The 16,429-nt window shown below is 42.4% G+C and overlaps 1 protein-coding gene across 3 annotated transcripts in view; it reads right to left on the bottom strand.

The window, feature by feature from the left end:
* RAI14 (retinoic acid induced 14) overlaps positions 1-15,952 on the bottom strand; it is an 88,834-nt gene extending 72,882 nt beyond the window's left edge. For 2 of the 3 annotated variants that reach the window (XM_027745667.2, XM_027745668.2), the window contains exons 1-2: positions 15,865-15,952; positions 5,245-5,336 (exon numbers count right to left, since the gene is read on the bottom strand). In XM_027745667.2, coding sequence (XP_027601468.1) covers positions 5,245-5,280 — 36 coding nt within the window. In that variant the 5' untranslated portion in view covers positions 5,281-5,336; positions 15,865-15,952. Of the gene's footprint in view, positions 1-5,244; positions 5,337-15,563; positions 15,691-15,864 lie in introns of those variants that run through there. The other variant, XM_039390736.1, reaches the window with a different exon arrangement.
* Between the last annotated feature and the right edge of the window lie 477 nt (positions 15,953-16,429).

Raw genomic sequence — 16,429 nt, 5'->3', positions numbered from 1 at the left:
ATCAGGAGCCACATCGCTTGTTTCAAGAGGAAGAGAAGGTTAAATTTTCCATTCTCAAGAAGAGGTGCTTGAGGACAATCTACAAACTCTGGAGATCAAGTCTTCCCCTACACGCTGAATAGTGGAATCAAAGATCACTACTGAACAAAATAAACGAGTTGAAGCTACAGCCATGATGATGTGTGTCAGGCTGATTTAATCCAACACCCAATAAAAGCAGGACACTGAAAAGCAAGTTTCAAGAGTTCATTTTCTATATAGTTGTGTATAGTGGTCAGCCAACATTGTCATTTCACTTTTTTTTGCCAGAGTGAACTTTGTACATGAGTTTCTTGTCACAATTACCCTGAAAGTAAGTAGTATATGCACACAGAGTGGATACTGCAATTTTCATTCCCATGCTCCTTTTTTGGTTAATTGTAGTTTTCAGTGTATAAAACAAATTAAGAGTTGTTTAAAGGAGATCACGCCTTATTACTTTTCAAGTTGCCCCACCCAAGTTTTGTTCTCCCACACATTCAGTCAGAGCACATGAGAACACAGAGATTTCAGTACAATGTATCCCAACAATCTTCCATTCCAGACCCTCACATAGCCTTTTGTACTTTAAAAACTGTTAAATGGATGCCAACTACTTAGAACATTTGGCATTAAAAAGAGGTACCAAGCCTTAATTAGCACAGTGTCTAGATTAAGATTGAGATTTTACACTACAACATATCTAGCTATCTCATCATTTCGAGCTGTATGGAACAATGACTACACCAAAATCCAAAAAGAAGACATTTTAATTAGAACTGCAAATTTCTCAACCCCCGCATGATAGTACAACAAATAAGCATTTCCAGAAATACCAGAAGTTAGAGCTGGCAATTAGCATCGGGAAATCCCAGCCTACCTTGGCTCTGCCTCTGACAACAGCTACATTTTCTGCTGAACTGCACAGTCAACTTTCCATTTTAGAAGACACTCCGCTGTTTTAATTATTCAGTATTGAAGATATTTGGAAAAAAATCCCAGTTCTAATCTTCTTCTTGTCCAGTCAACGATTGTAGTAATTAGAAGAAAATCGGTCCACTGACAAATTGCAATATGTGTTTTTCAGATCATCTTTGGTACTCCAGAAAATGGTTCTAAAACTTTTCAGTTTTCACTTACAAATTTATGAGAGTGAAAACAATCCAAACCATCACAGCCCTCACATAATATGCCTTTGCTAGAGTAACAAAAACCAGTTAAAATCCAATCTACCTAAACAGATCACTTACGTTCCTACCTCATCTTAGTGTCATAGAGCTAGATATTTAAATGTGTGTAGGTGCCTAAAAATGTTGATGAGCGTCTTGTAATATTTAAGAAGCAGGCAAAACATGTTTAGGTAAGCTTAATCTTTGCACGTTTGAAAATCCACTTTGCCATCATCTGCCTGTTTAAGATTTTAGATGTTTTTGAAGGCAGGCCACAAACTGACTAGTCACTTCAGAACACACTCTAGTATCAAATATTAATAAGAGGCCTAATAAGACATCAGCAGCTCTGTTTTTGTTTTAATTGGATTATTTCAAAATCTGCTTTTCCAAGCAAAAACAGTGAAGACCTTACGTCTTACTGGGTAGAGACATTCATTCTCCATTGTGTGAATAAACTACAATTTCAGCTTTCAAGTGATAGTTCCTGGTATTACTATGCCAGCTTTTTCAAGTGTTACATGTAATAGTTGCTTGCAACAATTAAAGTGGTCATCCTTTTAGGTGATCAGCTTTCAGATGTTTAGAAGGTGGTAGGTTTTGAGTCTGATAATGAGAAAAAAGAGATTGGGGAGAGTGGAGAAAATACAGCTTTTCGGGCAGAAGAGACTTGTTGCTTTGTGAAGACATGAGTGCAATTTCTGTTGTCTACACATTCTTCAAGTCTGCACATCACTGCTTAGCTTCCAGTCCACTGCTTTGCTCCCACCTAGGCATCCTCTTCACAGATTCCTAGTCTACAAGCATCCTCCTGTGACTACATATCACTTTGACAATAGTCATTTGTGACAGAGCGATAAATCTCATTCCTTCTCTCCAAATACACATGTTCACATGGCAACAGTCACCCCCAGGAAAGATTCCACAGCCATTAAGTGTGTCAAGGACAAAAGATTCTCCAGTTAATGGAGCTGGCTTCACACATAGTAAATCAGTTAAGATACAGAGATAGAGTAAAAGCATGAAGTGAAGAGTCACTCTTCTATTTAAGAGTGATACTCTCACCTCTCAGCTGTGGACTATGTCAATTTTGCTAAATATCTGAATTAGAAGCCTTATTCCCTTGTGTGTTCCTGCAACCTCTTTGCTGGCATGTCCACTGTTATGCTTTTTGGGCCAATAATCCCAAGTGCTAAGCCGAGCAACAACTGCAGAAAGGGATGTCCTGCTGTTCCCCCCTACTTTGACCATTCCTCTCAGGGTTGACCCTACAGTAAGAGAGCAGAGAGTTATCCATTTGATACTCACCCTACAAAGTAATTTTCCATCACTTTTTCCCTGAACTGGCTCACTACAGGGTCAAATACCCTCAAAAGGAGAAGAGCAGATATGAAAAAAGAGGCAGCAGGAAAGTCTTTTTCACAAGCTGCAAGACTGGTATCACTACACACCAAAGCAATGCCTTGACACCAAGACATATGCTTGAATATCAGCAGTTATGCTCACTTTGAATTCAGCCACTCCAGAGAAGCCTAGAGAGCTTTAATAGATCAGTGAAATTTCCTTCATGGTCTTCATTCAGCCTCACTGCTGGAGAAGTGTTTGTGTAATTCCTGTTTCTCATACACATCTTGAAGACTTATTTCCTACTCCTCCCACTCCTTATTTCTTTTATGCTAACAGTGAGCTTACAGAGAAGGGTACTGTTCCTTACCCCAAGACACCTTCAGTTCTAAAAAATTATACAATAAAGATTTCTTCTAGAAAGGAATGAGGAAAATAGTCCGTTCATCCCTGCTGATTTTACCCTTATCTCCAGTCCAAGAGTGGTTACCATATCTTATAAATTGAGATACAAATACAATGAATTCCAATTAAAAAGACCTCTGTTTTCTCCTAAAAAATTATAGCTAAGGGCAGCTTCTAGAAAGTGAAGAGAAGGATAATTTTCCTTGCTTATCTTGCACAAAATATAGAACAGCTCCTGTTGGTTGCTTTGAATTATGCCCTTAAGGTTTGGCTTCAAAACAGAGGAAACCAGATTGTCACAGATTTAGACTGTTGTGCTCTTAGAGCAGTATATCTAAATTTTAGGTATCTGAAAAATCCTTTGTGGTCAGCTTTGTCTCCAGCCAGTAGACAGCAGCAGTATCAAACCAGCAATTACTTTCAGATGCCGCTTGATTTTGGGGAGAGGCGCACACACATTACCAAAGATAGATAAGTAAGGAATAAGTGAACCAGTGCGATTTATAATAGTGGCTGGACTAGCTACAGCAAGATCTGGTTTCATCACGCATGTCACTTAGCCTTTGCACTAGAGAAGCAGCTCAGCTAACTAGCATAAAAGTGTGAATGAAGTCATCCTAACAAATGGGCACACCTAACCTCCAAGTGTGATCATATATTAGCCAATGGACTGTTCCTATTACTCAAGCAGATGCCTATTAAAAGTTTTACTGGTGCAGGTGAACTCAAAATAGCAATTGCTGCCACTTGTTACAACAGGAGCAGCAATGTCTGACCACAAAACTATAGCAGTTCTGAACTGAAAGGCATGTTCAGTTAGATGAGATACTGGAGATTTGTGATATTATTTTTATTTGTTGTGAAGTGGTACAGGACACTGTGCCACTGGCTGATTCAGTCTGGTGACTAGCAAAAGCCAAACACTGCTTAAGTAGCTAAAAGTGTTTTGCCCTGCATCCAAAACCAGAATATTTCTAGAATACTCTAGATATTCTAGAAAACAAAGGGTGGTTGACATATTTAGCTTGTTTATAGAGGTGGTCTTTCAAGAAACACCTCTTTCTAAACTGTAGTAGTAGAGCATCCACCAGTGCTGCTGCTAGAAAGACAATTCAGCAGCTACAACAAATGCTAACCTGTAGCTCAAAAGACTTTCTAAACAGTAACCAGCACATCTACAGGGTACACTGCAACAGTAACTCTACCTTCTTCACTGTTACTGATGGGCATTACAGGCTGGCTAAAGACACACCACTCTGAAGGCGAGCCATGAGACCATCTTTACATCAAAGCATGCACTGAGTGCACTGTGTAATTTTATTCCTGAACATGAAAACTTCTTAAGAAGCTCTATTTTCAAACCTAAGCATCTTCAGCATCTTTATCCTACATGGCTGCTTCAGGACCCCATGCAAATCTGGCCATGACAAGAAACACATCACTTCTTTCAGAGTAGAACAAAAATTTAGGATGAAGAATGAAATGTTACATTCTTCACAGATCATGGAGTTTTGTTACAAATTCCACACAATATCTGGAAAGTCAATTAAGCACAAAGTCACCTATTTCACTGACTGCTTACTAGCAGCGTAGAAACAGAAGGACAAGAACAGGACTGGATACAGCAGTTCCACAGCTCCAGGGGAAGTATGCTTACCATACAAGTAGAAATCTCCACTGATACTACTACTACTAGCAAGAGGCTACACATGATGTACAGCCTAATGTCTCTCTTAATGCCATTTGGAAAATGGTGCTGAGGACCTCCATATTTATGTCTGTCTTCCTCACTGCTCCAGCCTCATATCCACCCCTCCTATCACACTAGAGCTGATAAATCATAGCTGCCCTAATTGCTGAGTGGGTTCCTGTATTCTTGCTGACAAAGAAACCCTGCCACAGTCTGAGACATTTCTTTAAGTCCTCAAACACCACACTGATAAGAGCAGTATTATGCTTAGACAGAAGTATGATTGGGTAGTAAAGTCCTTACTAGGCTTAATCCTAAACCTGGAATAAAGTTTCAGTCTGGGCACCAGCACAACATAACTGAAGTTCTGCAGACCCTACATACATGTGTATGATTCAGTTATGGGGACCAGAGTAGTGAAATACTGTTAATTAACACAACAGGGAAGGGCCCTACAAATAGAAACAGCCTACTCCGTACTGTACTCAGGTGTTGCCTTTGTGCTTGGAAAAAGATTTTCTTCTCTGTAATTCATTAACCTACAAGCTTATCAAGGTAGGAGTGAAGAACTTACTTCCAGCATGGAAACCAGCAGTCAAACTGAGCAGAAATACTTACGTCACTCTTCCTGAACTTTGCTTTTAAGCTCTTCATGCTGATCACATTCAACCTTCCAAACCTTTGAGGAGCTTTTTATCCTTCTTCAATATCTAAACAAAAAAAGAAAGAAAAATAAGATTCCAACTCGATACCATTCAGTTTACTGGCAGCCAAGTCTGAATTGAATTTGCATACCTATATCACCCTTTGAGGATTTAGCCCTCAAGCTCTAAGAAAGATCAACAGCTAGCTAAGGAAACGTTCTGTTTCTCCAGACTTAAAAGCAAGCCTAAGTCTGACCACTGAAGAACAGAACAAACCTTTACCAAAAGCTCAAGTATGTATCACATTATACTAGCTACGTCTCTACATAATTAGATCACCAACATGTTCATGTACGAGCAGATTTCTCTGCCCAGTGCTTATTTTAACCTTATCACCAGGGTAGCCATTTGTGAAGTGGCAAAAGTAAAGTCACTCATTAAAACTTCACTATCCTTTCACCATGGGTCTGCACTGGGTAACAGAAGTACCACCACTATTGTATGCATGAGCCTAACCACTAACCAAATTCAAAATTATACTTAAACCATGCATGATACACACTAGGATAGCTCAACACAACATAGCAGATAGAATCATCTGAGCAAGAGAGAGGTTACTCCTGGAAGAATTGTTTTAGATTCTTCCTCATAAGAAATTTTATCTGTATTCTTAGAGTCATAGCTGCTTATAACTTGGCAGTGCACTATCACAGTCGTGTTCCCCCTTCCTCCCTTTCATGCAGAGAAAACCGGCAGTTGAACAAACATATAAAACTAGTGCAACAGACAAGCTGCAAACTCTCACAGAGGAATGGGGTGCCAGTGTCTAGAGCAAAGTTTTCTACAGAAATCTTCAATTACACCACATATTGCCAAACCAGGACAAACCTAACAGTGAAGAGCATGCTAAAGCAGCATGGCAATGTGCTTTTTCCTACAGCACAGCAGAAAAACTTAATTAAGGAGCGACGTACATCTGGATTGGCAAATGCACCCATGTAAAAATGTTCCACATTTCTTGTCTTACAGTATGCTTACTGAAAATAATTAGTAACTTTCATCTGCAAGTTCTAGCTGCTACACAAATTCTTTCTGAAGGAACAGTTTAAAGTAAAGGATGTTCAGCTGTATAAACTTCCTCCCTCCACCCTAGAAGGAAAGTAGAAGAAGTTTTACAAATCTAGTCAGATAAATAAATAACTGAAATGAGGACTGGAGCATAAATTCAAATAGGTCACGCAGGGTCACTGTGTTTCACGTTACTCTTCAGAAACAGTCGATTACAGTTTGATAAGCAAAGTGAGACTCAATTGTTTCATAAAAGTACATCTCATTATTATGAGGCAAGCTGCTATGTAATCATCATCACTCTACTATGAGTTTTAAAATTCCACCTATGCAGTATACTCTTAGTAGTATATATGAATGCTTCTACAAAATACAAAGCTAAGTACCAGTCAGGAATAGCAATTAGTACTAAGTAAACACGTCATTTAGTTCAACCCCATATTTATCTGATAACCAGTTAGGACAAACTCAAGCACCTTTCTTCAAAAAAACCTCAAACAAACAAAAAATCCCATATAGTATGAACACACAAACACATTTCCCACAGGCCACACCCCTCCAAGAGGTAACAATAGGTAATGTGGATGGGGTAATTCTGTAAGTTGTTAAATATCATTAAATCTAATTAAATTACTGTAAGTCTAATTAAGCAGTCGTTTTGAAGTCATGTCAGATTCCTGACTGATTCCAGGCATATGAAGAGGGGTTTCATCCAAAGTTCTCGCATTTAATCACAAGGAGAATGGGCTTGTGGCATTTTGTTTAATTCTTTAGTATGCAAAAGGAAAAAAGGAAAATAGATTTTGCAACTTTTCACTCCGTGACTTAACTGACAATTTCTTAGCTCCTTCTTGGGCTGAGTGGTGTATTTGTAAAACAGTAATAATCTTTTGGTTTGTAATAAAAAATTGTAACAATCAAGAAGAAGGAATTATTTCATGTTGCCCTCAGAGAAGCATACTGCTTTATTTCTGCTACACCTACTCAAACTTTGGAGGAAGTGTTTAAATTGCACAACAGCTGTCACAACCTGCACTGGAAAGGAGCCTGAACCTCAGTAAGAGACTAATAATCTCCTAGACCATCCTCTAGTAACACCAGGGATGATGAAAACTGCAAAGACCAGAAATGCCAGGGTACAGACAAGACAAATACCATTACTTATCTGGATTTCTTTACATACAACATGAAAAAAAAAAAGAAAAAAGAGAGAGAGAAAACGTAGGACAAAACCCCAAGCTGTTTTTAAAATTTCTGCGAAAAACAAAAAACCCTGACAATATAAAGGAATTTTAAAGATGTGAAACATTACGTAATATCCCATGAAATCCAAAATTTAACAGGACTTTTTATTTTAAAACTGAAATATATTTGACTAAAAAAAGTGAACTGTTTAGTCAGACCAGTTAATAAAATATAAAGAAATCCTATGCGTGGGCAATTGAAAACAAGAAATCTTTCCTCACATACAGATTGCCAAAGAATTGTCTGCTGTAGCCTTTCTCCTTCCTACCCCCTCACCATTTTTGTCTCCTATGGATAACAAAATTTGTTATCACTCCCGAGGAGAACAAAATACCCAACTACAAGGCTAGGGGAGAGATGACAACTCCTTGTAGGAATACACACAGAACAGCTGCAAAGCTGGGCTCTCTTCTCTGAGGAACCGGTAATAGAGCCTAACTAACAAGATCTGCAAGCACTCCCAATATGTTAGTTTTCCCCCTTTGAGGAAGGAAGAAGTGTTTCTATCAGAAGACAACTTGTTTTTCCCACAGGATACTTCACCTCTTGCCTAAGTGCATTTTATACATTGAATGTGAAACTCCAATCCTCAGCATAATTAAAAAAGCATGCACAAGCACACAAAACCAGCATTCCCAAGCTTAGTATGTGTCACATCTGTGCTTATCCCATAAGAAAAAGTAAGCACAAATATTAATATTACAGTTTAAGCATTATAATGCCCATAATCCTTCAACTGTAGAGACAGAAATGCGTGGAGAGGGCTACCTTTTCTTGGCACTGTTTAAAGGAGGAAGTCACCTCTCACAGGGTACAATTATTGGAATTTATGCAAAAAGAGGTCAGCATCCTGATTCAGCAGAGCTTTATGACAACTGTTCATTTGCCAGAGGGGGGATAAAAGGAAGCACCATTAATACTCTTGATAGGAAGTGACTACTAGAAATTCACTAGGGAGCATGAAGACACTTCAAAACAGTATTTCTGCAATGAATCACAGGTACTAACAAGAAGCATTCTCTACTAATAGTGGCATTTCTCTGCTTTCAGAACAAATGTGGTAATAAATACCAAGAGCTGTCCTTTTATAGCTGCAGCAAGTTAGTAGCAGAAAAGTGCTTAACTCCAGGGATACTCAACAGCTAATGCCGATCATGTGCTTTTAACCATTAGATCCAAAATTAAATATCTAGTCCTCCATCTCATCTGCCTGTAGCTTAATGCTAAGAAATGGCCTTGAGGAATACAAGCCACAATAACATCTTTAGGTTGGTGGTAAACCTATCTAGTTCAAACAAGAGACATTGAAGTGGTGGTAATCTTTGGCCTCAATAATTTCACTGTGACTGTGTTTTAATACACAATACAATCTTTAGGTTTAAACGTAGGAAACAGATTAGGATAATCTTCCCCACTGATTTACAGCGAGATTTGTGGAAACCACAGTAAACAATAATACTGATATTTTTTCCCTTTCATGAAATTGCATTAAAATCAGAGTAAGGCCTTTCAAACAATGTTACAATTAACTCCTTGAACAGCCAAAGATCCAGTGATGCAACAGTGAAAAGCCGTAGTTTCACTAAGTAAAACTACAAGTTTACAGTACAACCATATATAAATCCCATTAATGAGAGTCATGCTAATGAGAGTCACTCTTTACTGATTGATAAGTGTTGAATTCAATTAATTTAGGTGTCAAAAATCTTGCATCTCTTTCAGAACACCCTGAGAATCCTCCATCTCACACAAAGCAATTCCAGAGCAAAGCGCAACTCATGTTGTCAACTAATTTCCTCTTCCCCTCCCAAAAATACTTCAAAAAACTTTTTTAACCATGAGAGGTTACAGAAAATATTTACAGACTCCACGCCAGAACTGGTAACATACATGGGGGGAAGGGGAAATGAAAAAAGGGTCTGGAATGCAAAAGAGTCCTGTTGACGCTAGACACTTAAAACCTCCTTTGTGTGAATACACCTAGTCACAGGGAAAAATAAGGGGCCCCAGAAGCGTCTTCCCCCAAAGAACAGCATCATCATTATTCTCTGGATGATCACTTTGTAAATCACAAGCCCTGCTCGACTGGGAAACACAAGCCTAGCAGCAGCCAGCACTGCAGTGCAGCCAGAGGCATCAACACTAATGTATCCCTTCTGCTGCTCACCTTCACTACCCCACTTTGCAAGTGCTTCACGTGCCTGAGCTCCTCTGACCTACCATTCAATGCTATGAACATCCTCCAACCTAAGCTCTTCCTTAGCCCTACCAAAGCCACAGTACTGCCTGGAGGCATTACCCATTGCCCAGCCTCTTTGATTTCCACACAAAGGCAGCAACCCCACTGTCCTAAAAAAATAACCACTGAACACTTCACCTCTGACTACCTTCCTATTTCCATCCAGCTGAGCATATTCTTCCACTTCTCAGGCCAAATCAGAAAAGCATGTATGATGTGACCAAAAGCAACAGGAACATTTCCCCACTCTTTATCAGCACAGCTCGGTTTTTCCACCTTGAGTAACCCACCCTACCATAGGAAAAGTCAAATAGAACAGAATTTTTTAAACTCAATGTCACCTATAAAGACAAATAATTCTTGGCTTGGTTAATCCACTATTACTTACTAATGAAAACACACTGAAAAATGCACTGAGAAGCCCAAACACTACACAAGAGTGGGAGTGATTTATATACAGTTAATCCCACTCTAAATAGAATCAGACATCAGAGATAGCAAGGGTCTTGGGTAACTTAGTACAATCCCACTATCTGCTCACAAATCACTGGCAAGGATGTGCTAAACTGTACAAATTTAAGCATTTGAGCCCAAAAGTTAGAGCTCCATAGATATTGCAACACTAACAAATCTACGGCTATTGCTCCTCCCCGCAGAAGGCTTTGCAGCAACTCTACCCTTACACTTCCTTTTGATATTCAGAATTTTCAAATGTTAAATTTCATTTTAATGGATTTTAATGGATTCAGCTGAAGCAGTACCAGCCTCTGTGGATTTCATACAGCCAACACAAACCCAGACAACAAGGAAGACTGTGGATGTGGGGGGTACGTGCAGTTTGTTAAACAGTGTATTCAAATGCATTTCTTGACAGCGAGAAGAAAGCTTGCAACAAGAAGGCCTTAGACACAGCGAATTACAGGAAAAGGTTTGAGAAAAATCAAAATGTGACATTGCCCTGATCTGTTTACTTGGCATATTAGACAGGACTTTGGGCAAAATTCTAGCTCAAACGAAGTCCAGGCAAATTTGTCATTCACTCATTACATACAACTTTGCTCTGTTCTCACTCCAGTTCTTTTGTCTGGAAATGTCTGTCAACACACACCCAGCTCAATGAAGAGCAAGCAAAAGAGACAAGACTTGCATGAACTGGAACATACCACTGTCTTTCTCTGCTTTCAATTTCCCTGTCTCTAAAACAAAAAGGCCCCCTCTTGCACGCCCCTCAATTTTGAGACATCTCCTTTAGTTTGGTCATACATAAGATAGGCTGCAGTCCTGAAGATTTTTCCATGTTCAATGCTTACTTCAACAGGATGAGACTCGAAGCATCCAGCTACAACTAGAAAAAAGAAAAATCACTGCAAAATCACACTAGTGAAATGTCAGTTCTTCAATGAGAAACCCACATAGGTAACAGCAGCTAGCACTTGTTTATACTTACTCCTTTCCTAATATTCTGTTATAAACCATCCAACTTCATGTTCTTCAGAATCGACAAGCACAACAGACTGTACAGTTGCAGTGTTAATTCTATGGAGAGACATATCCATGACTTTATAGATATACTGAAATAGCCTAAGGCAGAGCAGTCATCTATTAGGGTTGGAGATAGAAAGACGGGAACATCAAAGCAATTTAAATAAGACACTTGACAAGCCCCACTCCCATAAGTGCCTTGGAAGAGTATTCTACTGAAAGTAGTCCAGAAATACCTTCAGGGACTGCGCTGATAACACAGCTCCCCTATTCAGCTATCAAGTTCTTGGGCAGAGAAAATATTTTAGCTGATGAAAATGGAGTTTTTTTTACACTTCTTAAAAATGGAGAGCTGCATGTGTTTCCATCCTTCAATAAAAAGCACTAGAAATTCAGATATTTTCTGTTCTGGAAGACTATCAATGCTGTGAACTAGCAGGACATCAGCAAGATGAACACTGGCATCTTGGTAGATAGTATCTGTGGAATGGTACCTCTGCTGCTATTCAACAAGATCTGTCCAGGCTAGAGAGTGGGGCAGAGAGGAACCTCGTGAAGTTCTACAGAGGCAAGCGTGGGGTCCTGCAGCTTATGAGGAATAACTTCATGGACCAGTACAGGTTAAGGGTTTGCCTGCTGAAAAGCAGCTTGGCTGAGAAGGACCTGGGAGTCCTGGCAGACAGGTTAACAATGAGCCAGCAGTGTGTCCTTGTGGACAAGAAGTCCGGTGGTATCCTGGGGTGCATTAGGAACAGTGTGGCCAGCACACTGAAGGAAGTTATCCTCCTCCTCTGCTCAGGCCATATCTGGAGTGCTGCGTCCAGCTCTGGGCTTCCTAGTGCAAAAAAGACAAGGAACTACTGGAGAGGGTCCAACAGAAGGCTACAGATATGTAAGGGGCTGGAGCACGTCTTTTCAGAGGAGAGGCTGAGAGAGTTCAGCTTGTTTAGCCTGAGAAGAGACAACTGAGAGGGGATCTTATCAATGCTTATAAATACCTTAAGGATGGGTGTCAAGAAGATGGGGCCAGACTCTTTTCAGAGGTATCCAGTGAAGGACAAGGGGCAACAAGCACATAATGAAACACAGGAAGTTCCATCTGAATATGAGGAAGACCTTCTTTACTTCTTTACTTTGAAGGTGACGGAGCACTGGCTGCCCAAAGAGGCTTTGGAATCTCCTTTTCTGGAGATATTAAAAATCTGTCTGGTCATGATCCTGTGCAACCTGCTCTAGCTGACCCTGCTTTAGCAGGGTGGCTGGACTAGATGATCTCCAGAGGTCTCTTCCAACCCCAGCTATTCTGTGATATTAGTGATAATCAAGTGATGTCTATCTCATTTTCTTCAGGTTCTAGAAACATATTTAATAGCAGCAGCACTAGGTGCTGCACAAATATTGGGGAAGATGTAGTGTTTAAGATACTTCTCCTAGCCTTCACAGACTTACGAATCTTCAGATCTCCCTTTGAGTTATTCAGGTAAGTCATTGTAAAAAAGGTCCTCAGGAAGCACTTGAGTGTCAAAACTCCACAGAGATATTTCAGGGTGCTCCAAAGCGCCTTTGGGAAGTCAGACATCTGCAATAACCAGCTGTAGTTCCCCACCTCTCAAGAATTATGAGTAAAGAAATGGAACATCCTCAACTACCGAAGTTACAGAGCCACAAGCAGACCAGCATACTAATTCTTTTTTCTATTGTAATGACTGAACAAACTTGGCTCTTCCTCCACTTTACCCATTTCCCCTATATATAGAAAAACCAACCAACCAAAAAAACCACATCTTGGTTTACAATATTTTGAGTACTAGCAATGGCTTCCAGGCACAAAACCAAGGAATGGCTATGACAGCTTTAGAAAATATATACAAGTTATTACAGCATTCATCTTAAATGCAAGATCTGCCTGCAGAGGAAAGACTTGAGTCAAGACCTAAAACTTCCCAGGAAGATACACTAACCATGAGTCTCTCTCCTTCAGAGGTGATCACCTCAAGTTCAGCACACTGACTACCACCATCACCTTCCAGGCATTACCGGCCATCCTGTCCTGGACCTCAGCACAAGGGAAGGATGCTTTCTTTCATTGCTGTGTCCTTCCACTCCAGCAGTCCTTGGCAAGTACCTGGGCTGGTGGCTAGTCCTAAGTGCCAGAGGGGAGCTTTAGTTGCTCCCACAATTTGGCAAACTTCCTTATGTCTCTGAGAGTCTGACTGTGACAACCTCTGTTCTAATATATTACCTGAATTGTAGCTATTTGCACTACTTCCTCTGTATCCTAAAAGTGCATGATTAGATGACTCTCCAAATGAGACTCCAAATGACAGCTAGGATTGACAACTCTGAAAACAAGGCTCAAGCTACCTCAAATGCAGAGCTTTCACCTGCACACATTCACATGCACCTAGAAAGCAACTCCAAAAAATGCTGGCAAGTAAAGAGGCTTCTCAGACATGCAAGTATATACCCAGCATGAGAGCCAACTGCTCAAATCTATAACCCCAGAAAATGATACAGATTGCTATGCTTCCACCTTGGAATTTTTAGTCTACTATGTCTGCCATTAAGTAAGACACCAAAGCTTTGAATTTATTTGTTCTAGTTTTCCTTGGTTTTTTCTTTGTAGTTATTCCAAGCATTACCCCCTGTGCAAAAAGAACTAGCCCACAATCAGCTCCCAAAAGGAATGTGATTAGGGTATAGTTGCAGGATTTAGAAATTACCAACATCTTACACAAGAACTAGCTTTTATGTTTCTCCAATCACAGCTTCTCCCTCAAAAAAAGACAAAGTCCTCAGCAGAGAAGTGGAGAAGAAAGAGTGCACAAAGAAAGAGAGAAAGAGATGAGGTAAGTCAGTGTACCCTCTTGTGAAATGCTTACATCGCTTCATGAGATGAGCAGCCTCCTGCCTAGTCTTCTCTCCACTTGATGTTATCTATCTATCTCTTGGTTCATGGAAGCAGAGGGGAGGAGGCAGCATTTTATTGCTTTGCTAGCGGATACACTCATGGAAGAGGGAAGAGAATAGCAGAGGGCCAATATTTTTAGAGACTGGAAGGATGGATGTCTCCTACTGCATAGTGACTTCTTGGCACTGAGCTTGGCTCCAACTCGAGAACCCTGAGATCGTACCAAGTGTTGTCCTACTCACATGCTCTTTCACTCTCGTTCATATGGCTGTTATGTGATTCTTCTATCAGTAAATAAAATCTCACTGACAGCTTTGCATGAGTGGCCCAAGACAAGAACCAAGCAGGTCATTGACAGATATTTACTAAATTCAGTTACACCTAGTTAATCCCAGACATCACAAGACCTTTCTAAAATGGTGTATATGTAGTTTTTAGTGTTTGATTTTTTTTTTTTTTAGATAAGGCACACTAATCTTCAACATGCTGGGGATAAAGGAGAAGGGAAAAAAAGGAAAGAAGAGACTACAGTTTCTACCAAAGTAGCACTAGAGTGGAAGCGTTTTGTATCAGTTCTGTAATAAGCACATTTATATTCACTATAGAAACAAACGGGAAAATTTTTCAGAGATCTTGAAACGTTGTTAAGGCAGAATTTAATGACTCTCTTCATACGGATAAAGTCAAGAATGTCACAAGTGGCGACAGCAGACTGTAGATGGCTCATGATGCCAAACGCTGCGCTAGAGAAAAATCTTTCCCGTGCCCTGTGGGAAGTTAGAAGCACAGGTTCCTGGTTAAACTCGATACGATTCCTTAAGCAGACTACCTAAATTTTTTTTAGCAGCTACAGAAAATCTGGATCCTTTAAGCCCGCGCTGCCAAGGGAAGGCGCAGCCCCTCCGTGTGCCCGTGGGGTGTGAGGAGCCGGGGGTGGCAGAGGGGTGCGGGGAGCCCTTCTCCGGGCTCCCCCCAAGCCCCCGGGGACAGCACCGAGACACCCTTTCCGACCGGACCGAGGAATTTGAGAGTCCCCCCCAGGAGCGGATTTAATCCCATCAGGGCGCCCCGGGAGCGGCACTGCCGGGGCTCGGCCGGACCCGGCTGCCAGGGACCGGCGACCCCCATCCCTGGGCGGCGGGGGCGGCTCCGCCCGGGGCTCAGGGACCCACGGAGACCCCCGAGAGGCGGGCAGGGGTGCAGGGTGGGGGACCGGCGGTGCCACCGCTCAGCCCCGAGGGCAGTTGTCACTGTCGGCCACGCATCTTGAGAGGAAAGGAAAAAAAACCAGACAAAACATAAAACCACGAAGTAAATAAAAAGAAATAGCCAAGCGCCGGTGACTCACGGGCTGCGTCCCCGCGCTGCTCTCCGCTCCCCCCGCACCGGCCAAACGGGGCTCTCCGGCAGGGAGAAGGGAGAAGTTCCCTCCTGTTGCACCCTGCGGGGGGTTCCCCCGCTCGGGCTCCTCGGGGGGAAGCGCCCGGCGGCCGCGGAGCCCCCGCGCCGGGCGGCGGAGGCGGGAGCAGGTGGGCGCCGCACACAAAGCCCCATTCACAGCGCCCGCCGCCGCCGAGCGCGCACGGACCCTCCTCCTCCTCCTCCTCCTCGTCTTCCCGCCGCCGCCTCCCGCCGAGCCGCGCTCTCACCTCATGGAGCAGCCACGTCCCGCTACGCCCGCGCGAGTGTCCCGGGAGCCGCGCACGGAGCGATCCGGGCGCTGCCGAAGGGCGGAGCGGCGGCGCCCCGGGACACTCGGGGGCGGGATGGGGCGGGATGGGAGGGGGCGGAACATCACCGCGCGGCCACGTGACCGCGGGGGCTCCGGCCCCCCGCGGGGAGGGGGGGGCGGAGAAGGGGCGCGGGTCCCTCTGTGTGCCCCTGCCCGGAGGAGGGGCTGCTGAGGGGAAAGGGTCCGCTGGGGGGGGGGGCTTGTGGGGGAGACCACCCTGCTGGCTCAGGGCTGGAGCGGGGGTATGCGTGGGAAGGGTGTGTGTGGAATCACGGAGTATCCCGGGCTGGAAGGGACCCCACGGGAATCATCGAAGTCCAGCTCCAGGCCCTGCATGGAACAACCCCGGGAATCACACCATGTGCCTGAGAGCACTGTCCAAGTGCTTCTTGGACTCTGTCATGCTTGGTGCTGGGGAGTCTTTTCCAGTGCCCAACTACCCTCTGAGTGAAGAACCTTTTCCTGATATCCAACCTAAACCT

This window comes from Pipra filicauda, unplaced genomic scaffold, assembly GCF_003945595.2.
Source record: "Pipra filicauda isolate LSUMZ 115617 unplaced genomic scaffold, ASM394559v2 scaffold86_size2582843_pilon, whole genome shotgun sequence".
Classification (NCBI taxonomy): Eukaryota; Metazoa; Chordata; class Aves; order Passeriformes; family Pipridae; genus Pipra; species Pipra filicauda.
Note: the sequence above shows the minus strand (reverse complement) of the source record. Positions and strands in the feature narration are given on the sequence as shown.